Source organism: Phragmites australis, chromosome 4 (assembly GCF_958298935.1).
Source record: "Phragmites australis chromosome 4, lpPhrAust1.1, whole genome shotgun sequence".
NCBI classification, from domain to species: domain Eukaryota; kingdom Viridiplantae; phylum Streptophyta; class Magnoliopsida; order Poales; family Poaceae; genus Phragmites; species Phragmites australis.
In genome coordinates this window covers 49,027,901-49,046,430 of record NC_084924.1, presented here as the reverse complement: position 1 = coordinate 49,046,430, position 18,530 = coordinate 49,027,901, and the positions used below count along the sequence as shown (strand labels likewise).

Sequence of the window (18,530 nt, the reverse complement as noted above, 5' to 3'; positions counted from 1 at the left end):
TGCTATTTTACCTCCAAATTCAGTAAAATGAAATAAGTGTGAGTTAGATGTGAATAAAGTCGTTTTGGTTGCTCGCTAACTCCAACAGAAGCCTTTTCAGTCCTTCCAGTGTGGACGGTGAGCACAATGGAGTATTTTTTAGGCTTCTGGGTTTCTGGTGACGCTGGTTCCAATGCTTGAATTCGAGTTAGCAACATAATTACCTGAGCATGCATGTCGTACTATTACTGGTAGCTACGCATGTGAGTTGGAAACTGAGGTGAACAACTGTGTCATCTAAAACTTTCATCTCATGGGCATTGCATTTTTGTTAGAGCTGAGCACCTATGGCAACAAATGAAATTTCAGTGGTGAACCAATTGCTGAACTAGTTTTTTGGAAAGTAGATTTCACTGATGAACCGGCTATTTCTAGTCAGAACTAGTTTTCTGAGAAGTAGATTTCACTAGTGAACCAGCTATTTGTAGTCAGAACCTTTTACGAACGATTCAACTGTCGTAGCTTGACTTTCACATATCGTTCTTACATGCAGTCATATTCTTCATAATGCTCTTTGACAAAATACTCATATTCTGCTGGCATTCGTGAGTTCGTCTGGAACTAAGCGATACTGACTTTTCTCTTGACATTGTTTTGGCAGGTGACCAGAATTACTGTCGGCATGCATGCAGCCATCACGGCGATCAGCGAGGATTGCCAAATCGGTGTTCACTCTCGAATACCCAGAACAGAAGAACAGGTAAACTTTAGCCCGGAGTTGCTACTCAGTTGAGAGACAGTTAATCACTCGTGGCAAAGTATTAGAGTATAGTGCATGGATTAGCTGCTAATCACGCAGGCACACACATCGAGGCGCGCGGGGTCCCGGCAAAATCTACATGGGGGAGCGTGTGTGAACGTGACGTAAACGTCAAAGGGAAGGAGGAGTCTCGCGGGGGGAAACGCGCGGGAATCGAGTACCAACCTTAGGTTCCTCACCCTTTTCCAACGGGAGCTGACTAGGCACTCCCCTGGTGGCCCACAAAGCAGCCAATAGCAAACTTACAATCCTGCAGCTACACCCCCCTCGCTTTGGCAGCCAAAGACCAGAAGAGAAGGTTGGGATATTTCAATTCACCGTTATAAAGCTAATTGACACAAGACACAACAGAAAGCAAAAGCCAAAGGGACGGGGGAGAGACAGAGAGAGCTATATAGCTTCATGTGAAAGACGAGAAGAAGCCTAACATAAAATAGTCCCTCAAACTTTGCTATAAAGCCACAGTCCCTCCCCTCCCCCTTTCCCTCCCTCCTCTTCCTTCGCTGCATCTGCCATTAGCCAATAGCACCAAGGTCTCCTCCCTGTTCCTCCTATCCTCTCTACTGATGCACCTCTTAATTACATATGCAACGATCTTGGTTAATTTTCTGCAACTTACATCTTTGTGTTATTTCATGCCTCAGGTTTTGTACATTGTAGCTGATCATTCATTCGTATAGCTAGTGATCAAGGTTGGTGTGGCTGTCCACATTTTTCCTTCGGATAGCCTTGCCAGCTGCCTTCCGAACTCCAATTAAGCATACTTTTGCTGTGATAGTTTTGAGAGAAAGGGCAGGGAAAGCAATGGCACCCGTCAGTTTGCCTCCTGGTTTCAGGTTCCACCCCACTGATGAGGAACTCATCATCTACTACCTTAAGAGGAAGATCAACGGGCGACAGATAGAGCTCGAAATCATTCCGGAGGTTGATCTCTACAAGTGCGAGCCCTGGGATTTGCCAGGTATACATATTATTTTCTTCTTCTATTGACCTCGATGTTCATATTGACTCTTGATGATTGAAATTAGCATTATCTCATCATGGTTTACTTGATATGTATTCTTAACTTCATTATCTGCTTTGAATGAGACATAAGCAATATTCCTAAGTAGTATAGGTATGGAACACATTCAATTATCTAAAATGGTTATAATTCTAGTGTGATTAATTACTGTATTTGCATTGGATAGGGTTTGAACATCCTACATTTTTTCCTCCACAGAAAGTGCATACATATATAGCTCCAGTATTTATATTGGATGCCATGCTGTGCAGACTCTAAGCAATCTTATTCAATTCTTATACTATTATTCTCTCCCAAGAAACTGCAATCCCTGCTCTTGAGGAAAGAATAACCCCATGTTCCCTTCTTGATGGGCACTTCACCGAGCTACTATAGTTGACATGTATCACTAGCTCCTGCAAATTGCAACTAAATATAAATATGTTGGCGTTATGTATTTATTTTAGCGTATTCTTCATGAAAGAAATATATATTTATTTTATTCAGTATTTTGATAGCATTCCAATTGCTAGTTGATTGAAGCATATTTGGCTTTGTTTCTGTTTTTCAAAAAAGAAAGGGAACATGTTTATAAAAGCCACATTCCAACATTCTAGCTTTGAATTAAAACAAGATTAACCATACTATGAAATTGTTTTTTTTACTTTCCAACATTTTATGTGCACCGAAAGGAGGAATATAGATAGATCTTGCTCTTTTTTGTTGAAAAAACCATAAGGCACGACAAAATTCTGCCAAGTGTAAGACCACGTAGATATATATCTATGTTCATGCATTGAGCTACTTGAAAGGGAAAACAAATCCTTTATCCCAGTAACAACAAAGCTAAAGCTTATATATTTTGGACCATATGTCACAATCACACATAGATTTGAAGAAAAGATGTATTTTCTTTATCCACTTGTTGTTCGCTTTCAAGCTTGTCAGTTCACTAAAAATTACTTGTAGCATTGTATTAAATGAGTGCTGAAAAAACAAGGAACGAAAAGAGAAATAAAGATGATTCTTTTATCTTCTTTGAATGGCAAAAATAAAGCAAGAGATTAAGAAAGGGACTTGAGAGATGGACATAAGTCAAGAAGATGAACAAAAGTGCACAGCCTCCAAGATATAAAGTGATCTTGGTCTAAATTTTTTTTTCAACTACGATAGTCTATCATGGTTAATCTTTGAGTACTACAGTTAGCTCTAAGGTCACTCCCAATACTTTGTTCCTTAGGTGATGTCTAAGAAAAGAGAGAATAAAAAATTGATGTTAAGAAGCAAGCTTCCAATAGATGTATGTGTATTGCTAGTTTCTTAAAGTCTCTCAAAATAATTTATTATCTCATAATCACTTAAGATTGCTCAAAGAGCTAGTTTCTTCCATAATAAATAAGCTCATTCTCTTTCATCTTTAAATTACTCACCACATCATCTTTTTGCATAGGTGAGCATCTAATTAATATCTAAGAAATTAGCATTGGGAGTGGTCTAATAATGATTATCACATAGACATATAAAATTGTAGCATTTGTGCTGTATGTTTTTTGTATGACATCTCTCTTAATATAATGTTCAGAAAAATCCTTTCTTCCGAGCAAAGACCTTGAATGGTACTTCTTCAGCCCTCGAGATCGCAAGTACCCGAATGGGTCAAGGACAAACCGTGCAACAAAATCTGGATACTGGAAGGCAACTGGGAAGGACAGAAAAGTGAATTCGCATAGCCGTCCGGTTGGTATGAAGAAGACCTTGGTGTACTACCGTGGCCGCGCTCCACATGGTTCTCGAACTGACTGGGTCATGCATGAGTACCGCCTTGACGAGAGAGAATGCGAGACTGACACTGGCTTACAGGTGCTACATTACTACAAATGCATAAATCTATTTACTTACTTCTGGAAACCATGAACACTACTCATATGTGATGTTCTACATGTGTTGTCGACATCTTATTTTCTTGTATCCCTAAACCTAGATAGTATGAAGCAACACACTAAGTAAGACTGATATAGCTTAATTAGACCTCTCTGACATGTATGAACTCTTTGCTTTTCTGTGTTCACAGGACGCGTACGCATTGTGCCGAGTGTTCAAGAAGACAGCGCCCGGGCCAAAGATCATAGAACATTACGGCGCAGTACACCACGTCGAGCAACCTCAGTGGATGCCAAGCAGTGTCGACCGCTCCCCAACTCAGGACTTGTCCAGTGACGTTAGAGGTGATGACTTTGAGAGCAGCAGTTTCTCGTTTCCGACAGAGGCGCCAATGGACTCCATGCATGGTGGGTTCGGGATGCAGATGAGTGCGTCTCATGAGGATGGCAAATGGATGCAGTTCCTGAGCGAAGACGCCTTTAATGCCACCAATCCATTCTTCATGAATCCAGCTTCTTCCAGCTTCTCGTGCCTCCCATCTAAGGTATGTGAAGAGGAAGAAATGCTAGTGTTTCAGTAGTAATATAATACGGACAAAGAATACTTAAAGTGCTTACTGGTGCATCATATATATATACGATGCAGGTGGATGTTGCGCTGGAGTGTGCAAGGCTGCAGCACAGGCTCTCCTTGCCTGCCCTGGAGGTAGAGGACTTCCCACAGGACGTCAGCCTCGACACAAAGACGAGCGTACTCCGCAGTAACCCCAACGAGGTTGACATTCTTCAGGAGTTCCTCTCTGTCGGATCGGCCTCTCAGGAGCTAATCAAAGGCTCAAGCAGCAGCCACCTTTCAGAAATGTGGCCAGGTGCCGGCACAAGCATCGCCGGCACCAATTACATCAACGAGCTGTCCACCCTCGTTGAGCTCGGGGTCAAGGCAAAAGAGGAGGCCGACAATTTCTACCATATGGGCTGCATTGGCACGTCTGCAGGATTCGCCTCAAAGTCGGTCCATGTTGGTGAATCAGCTAGGTTGGTTGAGATCGCTGACATGGAGCAGGAGCTCATCAAGGAAGAGAAGAAGCAAGTGGAGAACCTTAGAGGAGTGAGGTTGCACAACAATGACCTAGGAGAGGTAATTAATCGACTCCATATGATAATCGCATACGTGCATGTATATGCTCATATCCTCTCACCTTCTTAATATTAATTATGGGAGGCTGGTATTTACATGTTTCAACTTTCTCAAGCAGATTGTTGTAGAAGGAGATGAGAGCAATCCAGCAGAATGCATCACACAATATCCCATAACAGACATTGCTGACAATTCAGGTATGTAAATCTTTTGGTGCAACATGCGCTCCACTTGAAGTAATTCATCTCTTAGCAAGGGCACTGTAAATCTGTAACACAGACATTCATGCATGCGCTAACTTAGAGCTAGATTGCAGGAGAAGCCGGTCACCTGACCGATCCCACTGACGCAGGCGGCCTAGACACTGCCCCCATCTTCTCGCAATCTCAACCTGACGACTTTGCTATTGGCTTCGATGACGTCAACCCTAACGCATCCTTCGACCTATACGAGAAGGTTGACGTCAAGCACGGGCTCTTCGTCTCAAGGGTCGGCGTGGCGAAGACATTCTTCCACCGCGTTGAGCCATCGAAGAAGGTCAGCTTCCACTTGAATCCTGTAGCAAGCGACGTCAGCAAGGCGACCGAGAAGTTCCATTTCCCCATTAGTGTTCCGGCCAAAGTTAGTGGCAGGGTTTCCATTTTTAGCAAGTTCAAGGCACTCATCAGCGACAAATTCCTGACCAAGCCGTCATCATACCAAAGGTCCTTAGGCAGCAAAGGTACATCATCAGTGAGGGAGTTGCTGCAGATTGTGTCACTCCTTTTAACACCAAAAGAAGTCACAGGCCCTACTACCGAGCAAGAGTTGGTCAAGAAGAAGGCGAAGAAATTGATGAAGACGGGATCCGGTTGTGATGGAAGCAGTGTGTGGCTTCTTCCACACTCCAAGGGGAGCAAAGGCATTTCCAGCATGTTTTTTAGTGGGAAATGGGCATTTCTGGCATCTGCATTGGCCATCCGCAGTCCAGGGTGCAATCACTGAAAGGTCACTGAAAGGTCTTTTCTCATGACTTTCGTGTAAAAATACGTCTCTTATTATGCTACAAACTCGGTATCAGGTGCCTGGTGCATGGAGATGCATAATCTTCGTGCATAAATTAATTAACCGGTGTATAACTGGAGAATGTAACCATTATTTGTTCGTCCGTGTATTGACGTCTGAAGTATAACCCTGTTGTATGTCAAAATATTGTTTATGACTTGTAAGTGCAAACACACATCAATACACGATGTTTAGCACAATTCGTCATGGCAGTGTCATTTCATAATCCTCTACATTTCAAGTGCGATACATCTTTCTAGTCAATCAATTTCGTGTGCTATACAAACCAAAATTGTCAGTTCACCATGAACAAAACTGAGCTTGGTAAGCAAATATGGTATACTTGAGACGACCAATTTAGTGGTAGTTATTTTAGGCTAAAAAATATTTCATAAACCACCTTTATTGTCGTAAAGAAAAAATATTCTCAGAAAGTCGTCTCAATACTGAAGATAGATGCATGTATTCTACCAGAATGATAATGAAGCAGATTAGTCAGTGTACATCAACACTGAAGAGTTAACAAAACACTGGCGAGTATATCTGAACATGGAGAGCTGCATGTGTTACACAACAATGTATACTTTTCTTCATAGTACAATGAAACACTTCTACAATTGATTACAGGCAGCATACGATTGGATTTGCAAGATAGACATACATTACCCCCAAAAAAATGCCACCAAGTTGTTACGATTCCATATTGTCCAAAAAAACCATGTAGCGCATTTGAGCAAGCAGGGTATGAGATACACATGTACTAGGATTGCTGATCAGTCTATAGCCATGGCATCTGAGGCACCACCGCTGCCTTCTTCTATGCTCATCTTCTGCTCTTCGGCGGCGGCTCTCAGCTCATCTGCTATACTCCTTTGCTCATCTTCAATCGAGATCTGCAATTCCTCAACCTGTAAAAGGTACAAACATATGAATAGATATTCGTAGATCAATCTACTTACAGAAGGCTGAATTAGATACTGCTATATGTATATGTAGATAGCAGAACCTGGATTTCATAAAGCATCATATTTGAAGCTAGTACCTTAACAATTTCAATCGAGCATACTATTCATATCCGCCACTATTAGATACATGGAAAAAACACAATTATGACAGGAGAATAATATTGAGTGCAGACTCACCACATGCAGAAGAAGAGCAAACTGCTTCTTCCTTAGTTCCAAAGTCCTTATGCATGCTACATTTTCGGCCTCCAAATCACCAATCTCCTTCTCAAGATCCGCAATAAGTTTCTCAGTTTCTGACCGTGGAGGCTGCAAAGAAATCATCTTTCGGATTGCTTCACACTCCTCCTTGTGCTGCCTCTCGATCTTGCTCTTCTCAAGTTGCTTCTTAAGATCCTCAATATCAGTCTGAGCTTGCAAGATTTGTCTCTCGATCTCAATCTGCAGCTCATTGAAGCTCTCCTTCTCCCTAATGTTTGCATCAACAACAGCCTTGCTTTTCTGAAGAGGCAGCTCAAAAGTGTTAATTTCCTGTAGGAAGGCCTTGTACAGTCTCTCAGTGTCACTTAGGTTATCTGTGTCCTTCTCAACCTCAGTGGCAAAGGACATGAACTTCTTCTGAAGCTTCTTTAGCGGCGGTTCACCCCTGGTAGTTGTCGTCCTAGTCAGAAGCCTGTGTTTAATAATCGCATCATCTTCCTGCGGTCCAAATGCATAATGTGCAGACATTTCTCCACCCCTTCCAGCTACTTTCCTCCCTTTGGCAAGCATTTCACAATTTGATGGATCCAATAACCGAGATCAGCACAGTGCTATGACAAAAAAAAGGAGCATATATTATCTAAAGGTCAGGTAAATTAGGTTTCTTATTTCGTGATACAGCTATAACATAACCCATACAAGAATGTAAGTGAATGCCCAAAACTATATACAACTGCAAATTTGTTATACTGACCCGTCAACCGTAGCAAAAGCGCAAAAAAACAAGAGAGAAGATTTAATCCAAGCAATGGATCAGGGGGGGGGGGGATGAATATCATCATCATGAAGGGAAAGAATCAAGTAACTAGCCATGAAAAAACAAGTTCTACCAGCTTCTACTGTTAAATGTCAAACATAACAGAAGAGGCGTTGCAAAATATCTAACTTTATGCTAAATATCACTGCACTTTTTCCAACCGCGGTAGCTAAATTTTCAATCAAACAACAACAAACAAGTATTTTCTTAGCACATCAGGATTCAGAAGGCAAAATGAGTTTTTTTATGCTGAGACATGGGAGTGACCCAATTACAAATGAATGAAAAGGTTCCACAATGCACACAAGTGAGTCAAGAACAAAGAAACCTAAACAGTAAAACAAGCTAAATGCAGTCCTCTTGTTGCTACCAGCGAACCAGTGACCAGCCTACAGACCACACAATTACACAACAGCACGAGATCCAAATCCATGGTCACCCTACAATATCCATGACGGCCAGCTGAAACAACAACAGCAAAGAGCAAGCTTTTGCCAATTGCCTCAGCTAAATTCTGCACCTGATCTAACAGAAGAGTCAGTGCCACCAAACATCTACCTTATACTTACCACAAATGAACCGAACTATGGGTCTATGTCACTGTCAGTATTGCCTCAACTACTGTAATTAGGCATGTACCACACTTGAGTTCAGACTTAACCACCTCCTTTGGACGTGCCCAGTTTTGACATCACAACAACTAATTCGCAGATTTGCTAGGATTCCACACCAAACGTGCAACTATCGAGGGAACTCCATCGATTCACGCAAAGGCCGAATCACTAGATGGAGGAACTGGGGAAGAGTCATGTACCTGGTCCTGGGTCCTGGCTGAGTGGCCGGTCGCCGCCTGCTCTAGAGCTCTGCACCCGCAGCCGCCTGTTTGCAGGCTGCCAGACCACCGGTCGCTGATTTCCGGCCGCGAGGCGATGCTCCGCCCGCCCGCCGCAAATCCCTCGCAGCGCCGCGCCGCGCCGCCACCTAGGGTTTAGGTCCGTCGGCTCCCGTTGGTCTCGTGCGGTGCGCCTGGGCAATGGACGGGGAGAGACGGGGAGAGGAGGAAGAGGCCAGATGGCGCCGGGGAACATGGGCCGGACGCCGCCTGATGGGATCGCAAAGGTATGGGCTGGAATGAGGTGAAAATACGGGCCCTGGCCTGGTGTGGGTTGTGCGCCCCACGGATTCCCAATATTTTTGGCAAACTGCAGGGGTGACTGGTAGTTCGTGCTACTTTTTTCTTAGAAACCTTAGGACAACACGCACCATATATATATATTCACTTAGCGATTACTGAAGATTAGAGATATAGAGTTTGAAGATTAACAAACTCATCATATATATCTCACTGTCGGTGGAAACATCATCTATAACTAAAGAATTTAATAAACCTGAAATTTGATCTCTAGTGGGTATGGTACAACCGCCTCCAGGCCATAGATGGTCTGGTTCGTTTGTGCTACTGACCAAAACGCAACAATCCATCCATTGCACGCGTCGCAGCAAATTTGCAGTGCGACAGCGGCAGCACATGCGTTGCCCGCCAACTCATGCATCCGACCGCTTCACAGAATCACAGGAATCCTACCAATCCCGAGCCGTGACAAAGAGAGGCTCCCAACGTACGCCCTGTCTGTCTGGCTCGGCGGCACGCTCACGGGCTCTCTTACTTCCTCCCGACCCTTCTTCACAAGCTCGAAGAATCGAGCGACCGATGAGGGAAATGGCTGCTGCTTGCAGCTTCCTGCAGGCGGTGCTGCTCTGGGCGGCGCTGTGGCAGGTGCTCTCGCCGTGGACGCGCGCTGCAGCGGCCGCGGCCGCGGCCGCGGCCACGGCAGAGAAGCCCAAGGCCGCGGCGGCGCCGGTGGTGGCCGGGCCGGTCTCCAGGGTGGAGGCCGCGAGGATGTTTCAGATATACTACGGACAGGGCTTCAAGGTCATCAAGAACGCCGGCGATGGCAAGAGCTACCTTCTCATGCAGGTACACACTCGAGTTCTCGCCACCACCCCGCCGCCAGCATTTTCGAGTTGCAGCCTTGTATTTTTTTTGTTGTTATTATTAATTCGCTGAGTAAAAAGTATGAGAAGTGTGCATGTGTGTACAGAACATGTCGAAGATGGCGTCGAAGACAAAGTATTGCACGGGGAGGATCAAGTCGTTCGTTATCCCTCTCGCCAACTTCTCCATCGACACAACGGCTTCTCCAGGTAGTAGCAGTAGTAGTGTAGTAGCACGTGCTTATGCAAAATTGAGCAACCCCTTCTTCCAAACAGCTCCTTGAAACACACACTGTAAGATTGATAACGTACAGCTAGTAGTACATGCCAAGCTGAAGCTGTGGTAAATTATTCAGACAAACACAGAAATATTTTTTTCTGAACTTTTCACGTCCAATGTATTCACTTGTTATCATCAGTTTCATTCGAGTAGCGCCAAGGTAAATATATAAGTACAGGAAAGCTCACCCTGTGCTTTCTTTCCTTCAAATGAATAAGTGGGTCAAGTTTGTTTCCAAGTATTTTCAACTGCCTCTTTTTTTCCTATACATGTCATCCGTGACTGATCGGATTAATGTTGTTTCCACCTTTGTCTGCAGTGTCATTCTTTGAGGTGAGCAATGCAGGACACAAACTGTGATGATAGTCCAAGGGATCCTTCTGCCTAGAAAGAAAAATCCCAAAAAATGAATAACTCAGACGTACAAATATCAGAATATTCAACAAAACATCACCCTCTTCTACAATGAAACAACAGCAGCAACAGAAATCTGGGAGAAAAAAGAGCCGGGCTTGCAGAAATAAATGCTTTACACTTATAATGTTCTATTACATTCAGCTCGTGATTACTTTCGACATGTATGCAGCTACTCGGAGTGCTAGAAAACCTGAAGGGAATAACATCAAATCAAGTTGCTTCTCCGTGTGTGCTCCAATCTTATACAGGTGGAAATATACAACTTGTGGATAGGACCGATGCACAGAAACTCACGCAGTTTAGTGCACATTTCATGAACAATATAGATGAAGATAAAGGTTGCAACTTTGCAGCATTTGTGCCCTTAGAGGAGGATACACCATTGCAGGTAAAGCAATAACTGGAATCTGAGCCTCATTTGGAATGTTTAGATGGTTATGTATACCTAGAACTAATATTCTGTCTCTGATGGTTCACTCTCAAGAGCGCTGAATGGATCAAGTACTTGGGAACTTTCACAAACTCCGAAGACAGGGCTAATTCTGTATATGATGCAGTTAAGACCACCAAATATAACTCTATTTGAATTGGAATGATTATGCAAGAAAGTGATGTTTTATTAGCTCACTAATATTACCACAATCAACAGCGGTTTAACTAATATTGCCAAATTATTTGAGTACTAGAGTTTCTGCAATTTGTACAAGGACCTGCAGACTATTTATCTCATCGCTCTAGCATGCCAATGCAGATAAAGGCAAACTATTTATGCTTAAAAAAAGCAGCTGCAAACCTTAGCACAAGATTCAAGCCTATAGTAGCATGGATTGAATACACACAGGTATGCAACTCCACACCAATAAAACCGTAAATTTCTTGTCCATTTAAGCAAATTTTAGAATAAATCATGCTTAATAATGCTCATCAAACCTGCTCCATCTACCACTGTAGGGAATGTGGACATTTGTCAAAGAAAGTTACCAATTACAGGTAACTTCGCTTTCTATTTCAGGCTTGCAGCAGTTGCAGACTAAATTTATCAAATAAACAAAATTAATGTGGGTAACTGACATGCATGTTTGGTTTCATGAGCAGTATCTCACAGATGCAGGAGCAGAAATTGTTGACGCAACTATTACAAATAAGAGATTTAATAGTTCAGATCCAGAGGATATGGACAACTTTCATGCTATTCTTTGTGTGAGTATTAATCGTATGGATTCTAATATTGAACCTCGTACTGTTAGAAGTCGACCAGCTCACTGTTTCAGATGATGCACAAAAGACCCATTCTTTCTTTTGGACAGAAAGAGGTTCACTCTAACATAGTTAAAACTCAAAATAAACTTAATTGACTATATCAAATAAACAATTTCTTTGAAACACAAATGTTCTATTACTTGACAGATTTTTTAATGACTCCAAACTTGTTTAGCATCTAACTTCAAGCTTGGTTCATGTATAATCCAGACAGTGGACGTGGTCATAGATCAGACACATTCTTCAGAGCCTGCAGAATACAAACTATCCACATTTTTGGAGAATATTAATGTTAGCCACGACTGTTGTTTTAGTTTTGTGGCGAACCACAGAATATGGAGATTTGACAAACGAATCGGAGATTCCAGGACACTTGGTAATGGAAGTTATCCTCTTTTTTCTATGCTCAAGAAAATAAGCGGGTCTGTTGCTCTTTTATTTTTCTCATTCTGTTTTAATCAGCAAAATAACCATGCTCAAACTCGAATGTCATACCTTTTACCTATATAATGGTCTAATGGATTTTCCCTTTTTTTTCCTAAAGATTGGTACGATGGAGCTATCTCCCAGCCCCAGTTGGTTCTTGCAGATCTAATAGAAGTTTTCTTCCCAACAGGGAACTACACAACAATTTACTTCAGAAACCTTGCAAAGGTACGGGTTGCCTTCTCTCCATGCTGCCTTCTTCATTTAATTAACTAGTGACATATCCAGAACAAGGTTATTGATCAGCAAAACTATAATTACGCAGGATGAAGGGGTCACAGAAATTGGCCCTGAAATGTGCACTAGGAGCATATCCACACCCATGGAGCCTACAATCTTGCCCTGCCAATGATGAAGCAAAATGAACATGAAGAACTTTCAGTTCTCGAAAAGAAAAATATGACGAACCTTTCAAGCTACTGTGCTCGCAAACAATGGCAACTGATTGGTAGAAGTGTTCTAGGCCACTGACAAATTGGTTTGAACAAAAGTGTTCGTTCAAAGGATTAGATTGCACAGTTGATAAGATACATTGAATTTTCTTCAAAAGAAAAATTATTGAGCAGCAATGGTTATTTGATCTGTTGATCATTCAATAAGTGATTAAAAACCAATACCAAGTTATCCAAGTTAAAGGATTTGATGTAATTATCCAATAACCCAATATCATATCTGCATTTGTATTTATATTTTCTTGAATGATCCATCCTACATTTTTTATAAGATTAATGTACGAACTGTTTGTACAGTTAAGTTAATGATAAGTCACAGTATTTAGGTTACAAGCAGACAAATCACAGAAGACAGGATAACTTCAGCTCATCAGACTTCACATGATCAGAAATAATATTAGCCACTTGGAGGCACTAGCTTTGTGTGATACAGATAGGGAATTATGAAATAAGAGCTGGAATAAGAATTGAGAGTAATTTGCAACAATAATTATATTTTAGTTAATTTACTCAGGAACAAATCTTGCATTGCCAGGTAAAATTAGTACAATACAGTTTCCATCATTATTATATTATTATGGCTCTAAAGTAAATAGTATTCTCATGCCTATGAGCTTATTGCAAAGAAATTGAGTAGGAATAAGAATAAACAACCAGATATACACGTGCACGATATTTACCCATTAAAATGCTCTACTATTCTCATCAATAAAAGATTCCATTGTATTAGTCTGGATAGTCCATGGAATCTCTATTCCATGACAAATATGAGGGGTCTCCAAGAGTCCTGAAAAGAATCAAATGTAAATTTGCTTCCTGCAACAATTAGAACTTACAACTTGGTTTAAAAAAAATAGAACTTACAACCATTTGCATAATATAGCATGTTCAAGAGGGCAATTCATGTTTATGATTTTCTATCGACATTAACAGAATTGATAACTGCTTTGACTTAATCTAATCAGACAAGTGACAGAATTAAGAAATACATTCAAGTGGCAGAATAATAACAGAGGCTCTTGGGATGTGAGAGGGTTGAAAACTTCAAAACATGTCTAAGAAAGGGTATGTCTATGTCCAATACGATATAGTAGCAAGCATTATGCTGGCAACAACATAATGTACCTTGGCTTAACCATGTAGAGAACTATGAAGACCACTGCAAGGAAAAGGCACAAGACACCTATAGTCAGATATGCAATACCAATGAAGTTGTTTTTGCCTCCAATCCAAGATGTAGTTGAAAGGACCAATGTTTTCGACCCTCCAAAACTATAAGTATTATAGTTGTTCTGTATAACCACTGTTATTTGATCATTTGCCACAATATCTGTCTCAATTATGCCGTAAAGCTTTCTGAAAGTTGGGAGGGCAGCAGTTCTCATCCAAACAATGAGATCTTCTTGCTCACTCAACTAAACAATTATCACAGAGAAAAATGGAAAGGCAAATATTTTAATTAGAACAAAATCTAGAAGAAAATATATGAAATGGAGGTGGTGAAAATATTCAATGTTGAAGATAGAGGAACTATCTCACATACTGGTATGCTCTCATTTAGCTTAACACCACCTATATGATTCCCCTTCTGAAAATTACTGGGATAAACATCACTGCCGAATTTCTTATTCTTGTCGCTCTGCCAAGCTATATCCTATTTATTCACTTCAACAGCCTTCTTGTTGATCGAAACTGTATATGTATCATTGTACAAACTCCAAGCAATGAGGCCACATGGAACAATCGGAGAACCATCAGCACTATTACCTTCAGGCTCACAATCTTTTGTCAAGTGTGCAGCCTCTTTATACCGCAACTGTTTATCACTGCGACTTTTCACATACCTACGAAAAAATGAGACGAAAAAAAGGTCTGATTGTCAGCATGATTTGTACTGGCATGACACCATGAAAGTCAATACATGCCCGGTAATGCCTAATGTGGTAGATAAACGTATACATGGTATTTAATTCAACAGTATCACATAAAAAAGCAAAATATCTTGGGATCATCCAAAGGTGAAAAAATATTTCCATATTTCTTGTAAAAAAGTAGCTTATCCAAAAATGAAAGCAATAATTTTTTAATAGAATATTTGATTCAAGAATATACCGTTGATGGTTCTGATAGAAGTCACCAATCTGATAATATATGTGGATTGTGCTCTTCATATGCTTTGGCACCTAAAAAGCATTCAATAACCAGCTATTTCTTATAAAATTTTGGTGAGCTAAAAAGATCTAAGACAGCATCTTAACAGCATGAGCAATAAATAAGGGCAATCCATCACACTTACCGCCTCAACTAAATCCAACTTTTTCTGTCATACTCACAGTTAGTGTTCCTGTGCATGATTTGACAGTCTTGGAATTCTGAATGAACCCAACCTTGTCAGCCACAGGCACACAGCTTGTATCGTATCTATCTATCAGCTTGACAATCTATATTGCAGTCAAGTAACAGAATAAATAAATGCACCATATAAAATCACAAATACAAAGAATGTGGTCGAAACATATTTCGATTTACCTTTTGTGATGCAGAAAGCGACGCAAGACCAATAGGGACAAATAGGATGCCAATTAGCGAGAAGGCAGAAATGACCTATGCATAACAATATATCATCACATGAAAGGTATTCATAAATTTGTCAGATACTACAGCAAACATATATTTGAAAATGGTAAAAAAAAAATGGTGAGTGGGATAGCTAGTTACAATTCCAGGAGTCACAAGTGGTTTGCATGCTGGAAGCTCCTGTTGTGTAAACTTAGAATCTGCACACAGAAAGAGCCAGTCTTATGTCCGTATTATGCTGCACTTGTCAATTTATTCAAATAATATTTAATCCAAAAATTCTTAAGATAACACAGCATGCATTTGTAAGGCATAACAAAAATACAAGGGAGGAAGGGGAAAGAAAGAGGCGAATACATTTAGGCTTATTGGATTTCCTGGAGTCACCCTCTGATTCAAAAGGATCCATCTGCGTGAATAACCAAATTGGAGGAGTTAACAATCTTTTCCCGAGAAGTAGCAGGTATTAGCAGGAAATAAGTGGTATACTGTGAATTATGAGCAAATAAGGGATCATCAAAATCCAAGACTCGACAACTGTAGAGAAAAAGTCATGTTAGCGTATAATTGAGTTAGTTGAAGGGGAATTTGGAGTAATCGGGACCCACCAGGTCCTAAACAATTGAAAAATGGTAGAACAAGACCGTGGCGATGACTGTTTATTTCCCGCTTTACCTTCGTCTCCGTCTAAACCGCGATTACGTGATGATCATGACATTGACAACCCTACCAATGAAGATCACGGGCATGTACGGCAGTCGCATGAAGATTACGACATTTCAACCTAATCGCATACAAGGAACGGAACTTTTCGGTGAACGGAATTATTCGGTCAGATGCGTCGAGAACTCTACGGCGACAACAAAACTGCGATTAATCACGTCTCAAGAAATTGCGGAGTATCCTAACCATGGAGACGGCAAGGGTTGGGTGGAATCAGAGTAACTGCTCGTAGATTAGAGGAGACAAGGTGGATTGGATTATAAGAACTTACCAGGGCGGCCTCTGGAAGGGGAGGAGGAGGAGGTGAGGGCGTGAGGCGCGGGCGGTGGGTTCCGATGGGCGGTGGAGGAAGATGGGTTCTGCTGATTCTGCTCCTGCGACGAGAGAGAGAGAGAGATGAGCTGGAGTTGGTGAATATTACGTGCCGTGGTGAGCTGCAAAGTGATCCAAGTTCCAGACTGACAAGGCAAGAGAGACGATGGGCCTGGCCGCATTTCTGTCCAGCACGAGCGCGCGCCGAGGCCGAGCAGCGTGGCTACCGTTTCCCTGCAACATCAATACAACTCTTCGTCTCCTCGGATTCTGCTAGGCCTGACAATAGATAAGAGTGGGTCGGGTTCCTACGAGAGGCATGTGCAATTTTGGCCCCATGGGGATCACGGGTCCGGTTAGTGGTCGGGTAGAGAGAGTTTTTTTATTTTTATATTTTTTCGAGTTTAAATTTAAATAAATAGATTTTCGATGAAAAGATTTGTAAAAGTAGTCGCCCACCGTCCTCTCAGAGGGCTGCAGCCCTCTCAGAGGGTGGGTACGGGTGCTAACCGCCCCCTGAGAGGGCGGTAGGCTTTCCCGCTCGGTGCCCACAGCCTACCGCCCCCTCAGAGGGCGGTAAGGGCTCCTCCCGCCCGCCGCCCCGCGCCGGCCCCCTGCGCCCTGAGTCTATAAAAATCCCGAAAATTGGAGAAAAAACCATAAAATTCGGAAAAAAAAGAAAAGTTGAGAAGAGAGAGGAGAAGAGAGGAGAGGAGAGGGGAGGAAGAGAGATCGGCGAAGCTCTGCTGCATTTGGGCTGCGGATTTGGAAAAAAATTTCAAGTCAATCTTTTTATCCTTTTTATTGTTGTTAATTAATGCAGTAGTAGTATATGACATAGATTTTAGATATTTAGATCTAGGGTTTAGAAAATTGTAAAATTTAGTTAGAAAATTGCACGATAATAGTTGAATATAGAATATTATTTTTAGTATATTATTTTCAATTTGTTACCTGTAGTATATTATTTGTAGTATATTATTTTCAGTATGTTGTTTGTAGTATATAGTTTATAGTATATTACTTGTACATGCGGACGTATGAGTCAACAGTAGATGATAATTTGCGAATCTAGGGTAGCATTTAAAAACTATTTTATCCGATAATCAGAAATATAGTTTGTTGTCTTAACATGTGTTATGTTTGCGGGTGTTTCCAGGAATGGGAGATAAATTAATTTTTCAGATATATTATGGTGAGGGTGAAATTATGTACGGTCCCAACGGTGTAGATCTCTCTAGATTTCGCCATGTTATGAAGGGGCTTAGTAAGGCTAATGAGAGGACTATTGTGGGGGTGTGCAAATGGCTCATGCGGTTTTTCCAACTGGATCCGCAGCAATATGAACTGAAGTTGAAAGGTGTTCTGAGCCGTGCTAGTCATGGATACTTTGGTGAGCTTGTTCCCATCAAAGCCACATCAACTTGGAGGCAGTATGTAGATATATGCTATGAACGTGGCATGCCGCTTGTTTTATTAGCTGCGGCATACCTGAAAGATCAAAATGAGGTGAACTCTGAAGAAGCAGTAGCAGGACCAAGTGAGGCAATGGAAGATGAGTCAGAGGCGGCTAATGTAGGGTCCAGAGAGGAGATTGGTGATGTTCCAGACCTGCAGCCGATGGGTGTAGCTGATGAAGGGGAGCACATCCCTAGCATCATTGAAGATATGGATTTGGAGGATGAAGAGTTGGAGGAAGGCCTTGCCGAGGGGGATTCTTCTGATGAGGAGGGTAATGCTGCAGTTCCTGCAGAGTGGCGGGATCAAGAATTTTTGAAGTTGGTGGTTAGCGAGGCTGACCAGACACCGTGGCCATACCATGAGAATGAGGTGTCACAGGGTGCTATGTACCCTACAAAAGAGGCAGTTATTGATGCTGTGAAATTCTGGTCGTTGTCTCTTCGTAGGCAATTCAAGATTGTTAAATCAAGTAAAAGAGAGTACGATGTGAAGTGCTTGGTTCCTGAGTGCCCTTGGCGGGTACACGCATTTAGAGGGAAATGGGCAGACTACTGGCAATGCTCAATAGTTAAGGAACATAATTGTCATATTGAGGAAATAGAGTTCGCTCATCGGAACCTGTCTTTTGCTTTCATTGCAAATGTTATGTACGGAGAGATTGTGGACAACCTAAGGTATGAGCCACGATCAATAATCCGTGCTATTGAGCAAAGGTTCCAG

General features: G+C 41.7%; 3 protein-coding genes and 1 pseudogene across 6 annotated transcripts; 2 read left to right on the top strand and 2 right to left on the bottom strand.

Annotated features, from left to right (window-relative positions):
• The first annotated feature begins 1,165 nt into the window (after positions 1-1,165).
• LOC133917067 (NAC domain-containing protein 54) lies at positions 1,166-5,804 on the top strand. Its single transcript, XM_062361022.1, is given in 8 exon segments — positions 1,166-1,332; positions 1,444-1,760; positions 3,385-3,662; positions 3,874-4,227; positions 4,329-4,820; positions 4,939-5,017; positions 5,137-5,487; positions 5,490-5,804. Coding segments are annotated over 7 exon segments (1,899 nt in total). The 5' UTR covers positions 1,166-1,332; positions 1,444-1,603; the 3' UTR covers positions 5,678-5,804.
• A 504-nt stretch (positions 5,805-6,308) lies between these two features.
• On the bottom strand, positions 6,309-8,950 carry LOC133917065 (THO complex subunit 7B-like). 2 transcript variants are annotated; one of them, XM_062361020.1, is made up of 3 exons: positions 8,662-8,950; positions 7,007-7,587; positions 6,309-6,772 (listed from the first exon to the last, which is right to left on the bottom strand). In XM_062361020.1, the coding sequence occupies exons 1-3, from the start codon at positions 8,933-8,935 to the stop codon at positions 6,638-6,640; spliced, it is 990 nt and encodes a 329-aa protein (XP_062217004.1). In that variant the 5' UTR covers positions 8,936-8,950; the 3' UTR covers positions 6,309-6,637. The 2 variants fall into 2 exon arrangements, with proteins under 2 accessions (XP_062217004.1, XP_062217005.1); XM_062361021.1 differs by having other exon boundaries at positions 7,007-7,641; positions 8,662-8,807.
• A 360-nt stretch (positions 8,951-9,310) lies between these two features.
• Positions 9,311-12,988, top strand: LOC133917063 (uncharacterized). 3 transcript variants are annotated; one of them, XM_062361018.1, is made up of 11 exons: positions 9,311-9,825; positions 9,950-10,052; positions 10,442-10,455; positions 10,709-10,927; positions 11,024-11,095; positions 11,291-11,380; positions 11,491-11,529; positions 11,635-11,739; positions 12,010-12,221; positions 12,344-12,453; positions 12,551-12,988. In XM_062361018.1, the coding sequence occupies exons 1-11, from the start codon at positions 9,376-9,378 to the stop codon at positions 12,553-12,555; spliced, it is 1,419 nt and encodes a 472-aa protein (XP_062217002.1). In that variant the 5' UTR covers positions 9,311-9,375; the 3' UTR covers positions 12,556-12,988. The 3 variants fall into 3 exon arrangements, with proteins under 3 accessions (XP_062217002.1, XP_062217003.1, XP_062217001.1); XM_062361017.1 differs by having other exon boundaries at positions 9,314-9,825; positions 12,010-12,175; XM_062361019.1 differs by lacking the exon at positions 11,024-11,095 and having other exon boundaries at positions 9,313-9,825; positions 12,010-12,175.
• On the bottom strand, positions 10,242-16,595 carry LOC133917064 (ALA-interacting subunit 1-like; annotated as a pseudogene).
• Positions 16,596-18,530: the final 1,935 nt, after the last annotated feature.

Excerpts from the sequence above, each read along its gene's own strand:
- LOC133917065 (XM_062361020.1), bottom strand. The coding sequence starts at position 8,935 with ATGTTCCCCGGCGCCATCTGGCCTCTTCCTCCTCTCCCCGTCTCTCCC. Across the intron at positions 7,588-8,661 it reads CAGCCAGGACCCAGGACCAG|GGAGGAAAGTAGCTGGAAGG; the intron begins GTACATGACTCT and ends TGCTTGCCAAAG. Across the intron at positions 6,773-7,006 it reads TTGCTCTTCTTCTGCATGTG|GTTGAGGAATTGCAGATCTC; the intron begins GTGAGTCTGCAC and ends TACCTTTTACAG.
- LOC133917063 (XM_062361017.1), top strand. The coding sequence starts at position 9,376 with ATGCGTTGCCCGCCAACTCATGCATCCGACCGCTTCACAGAATCACAG. Across the intron at positions 11,096-11,290 it reads CTAATTCTGTATATGATGCA|ATAAAGGCAAACTATTTATG; the intron begins GTTAAGACCACC and ends ATGCCAATGCAG. Across the intron at positions 11,381-11,490 it reads CATGGATTGAATACACACAG|GGAATGTGGACATTTGTCAA; the intron begins GTATGCAACTCC and ends CTACCACTGTAG.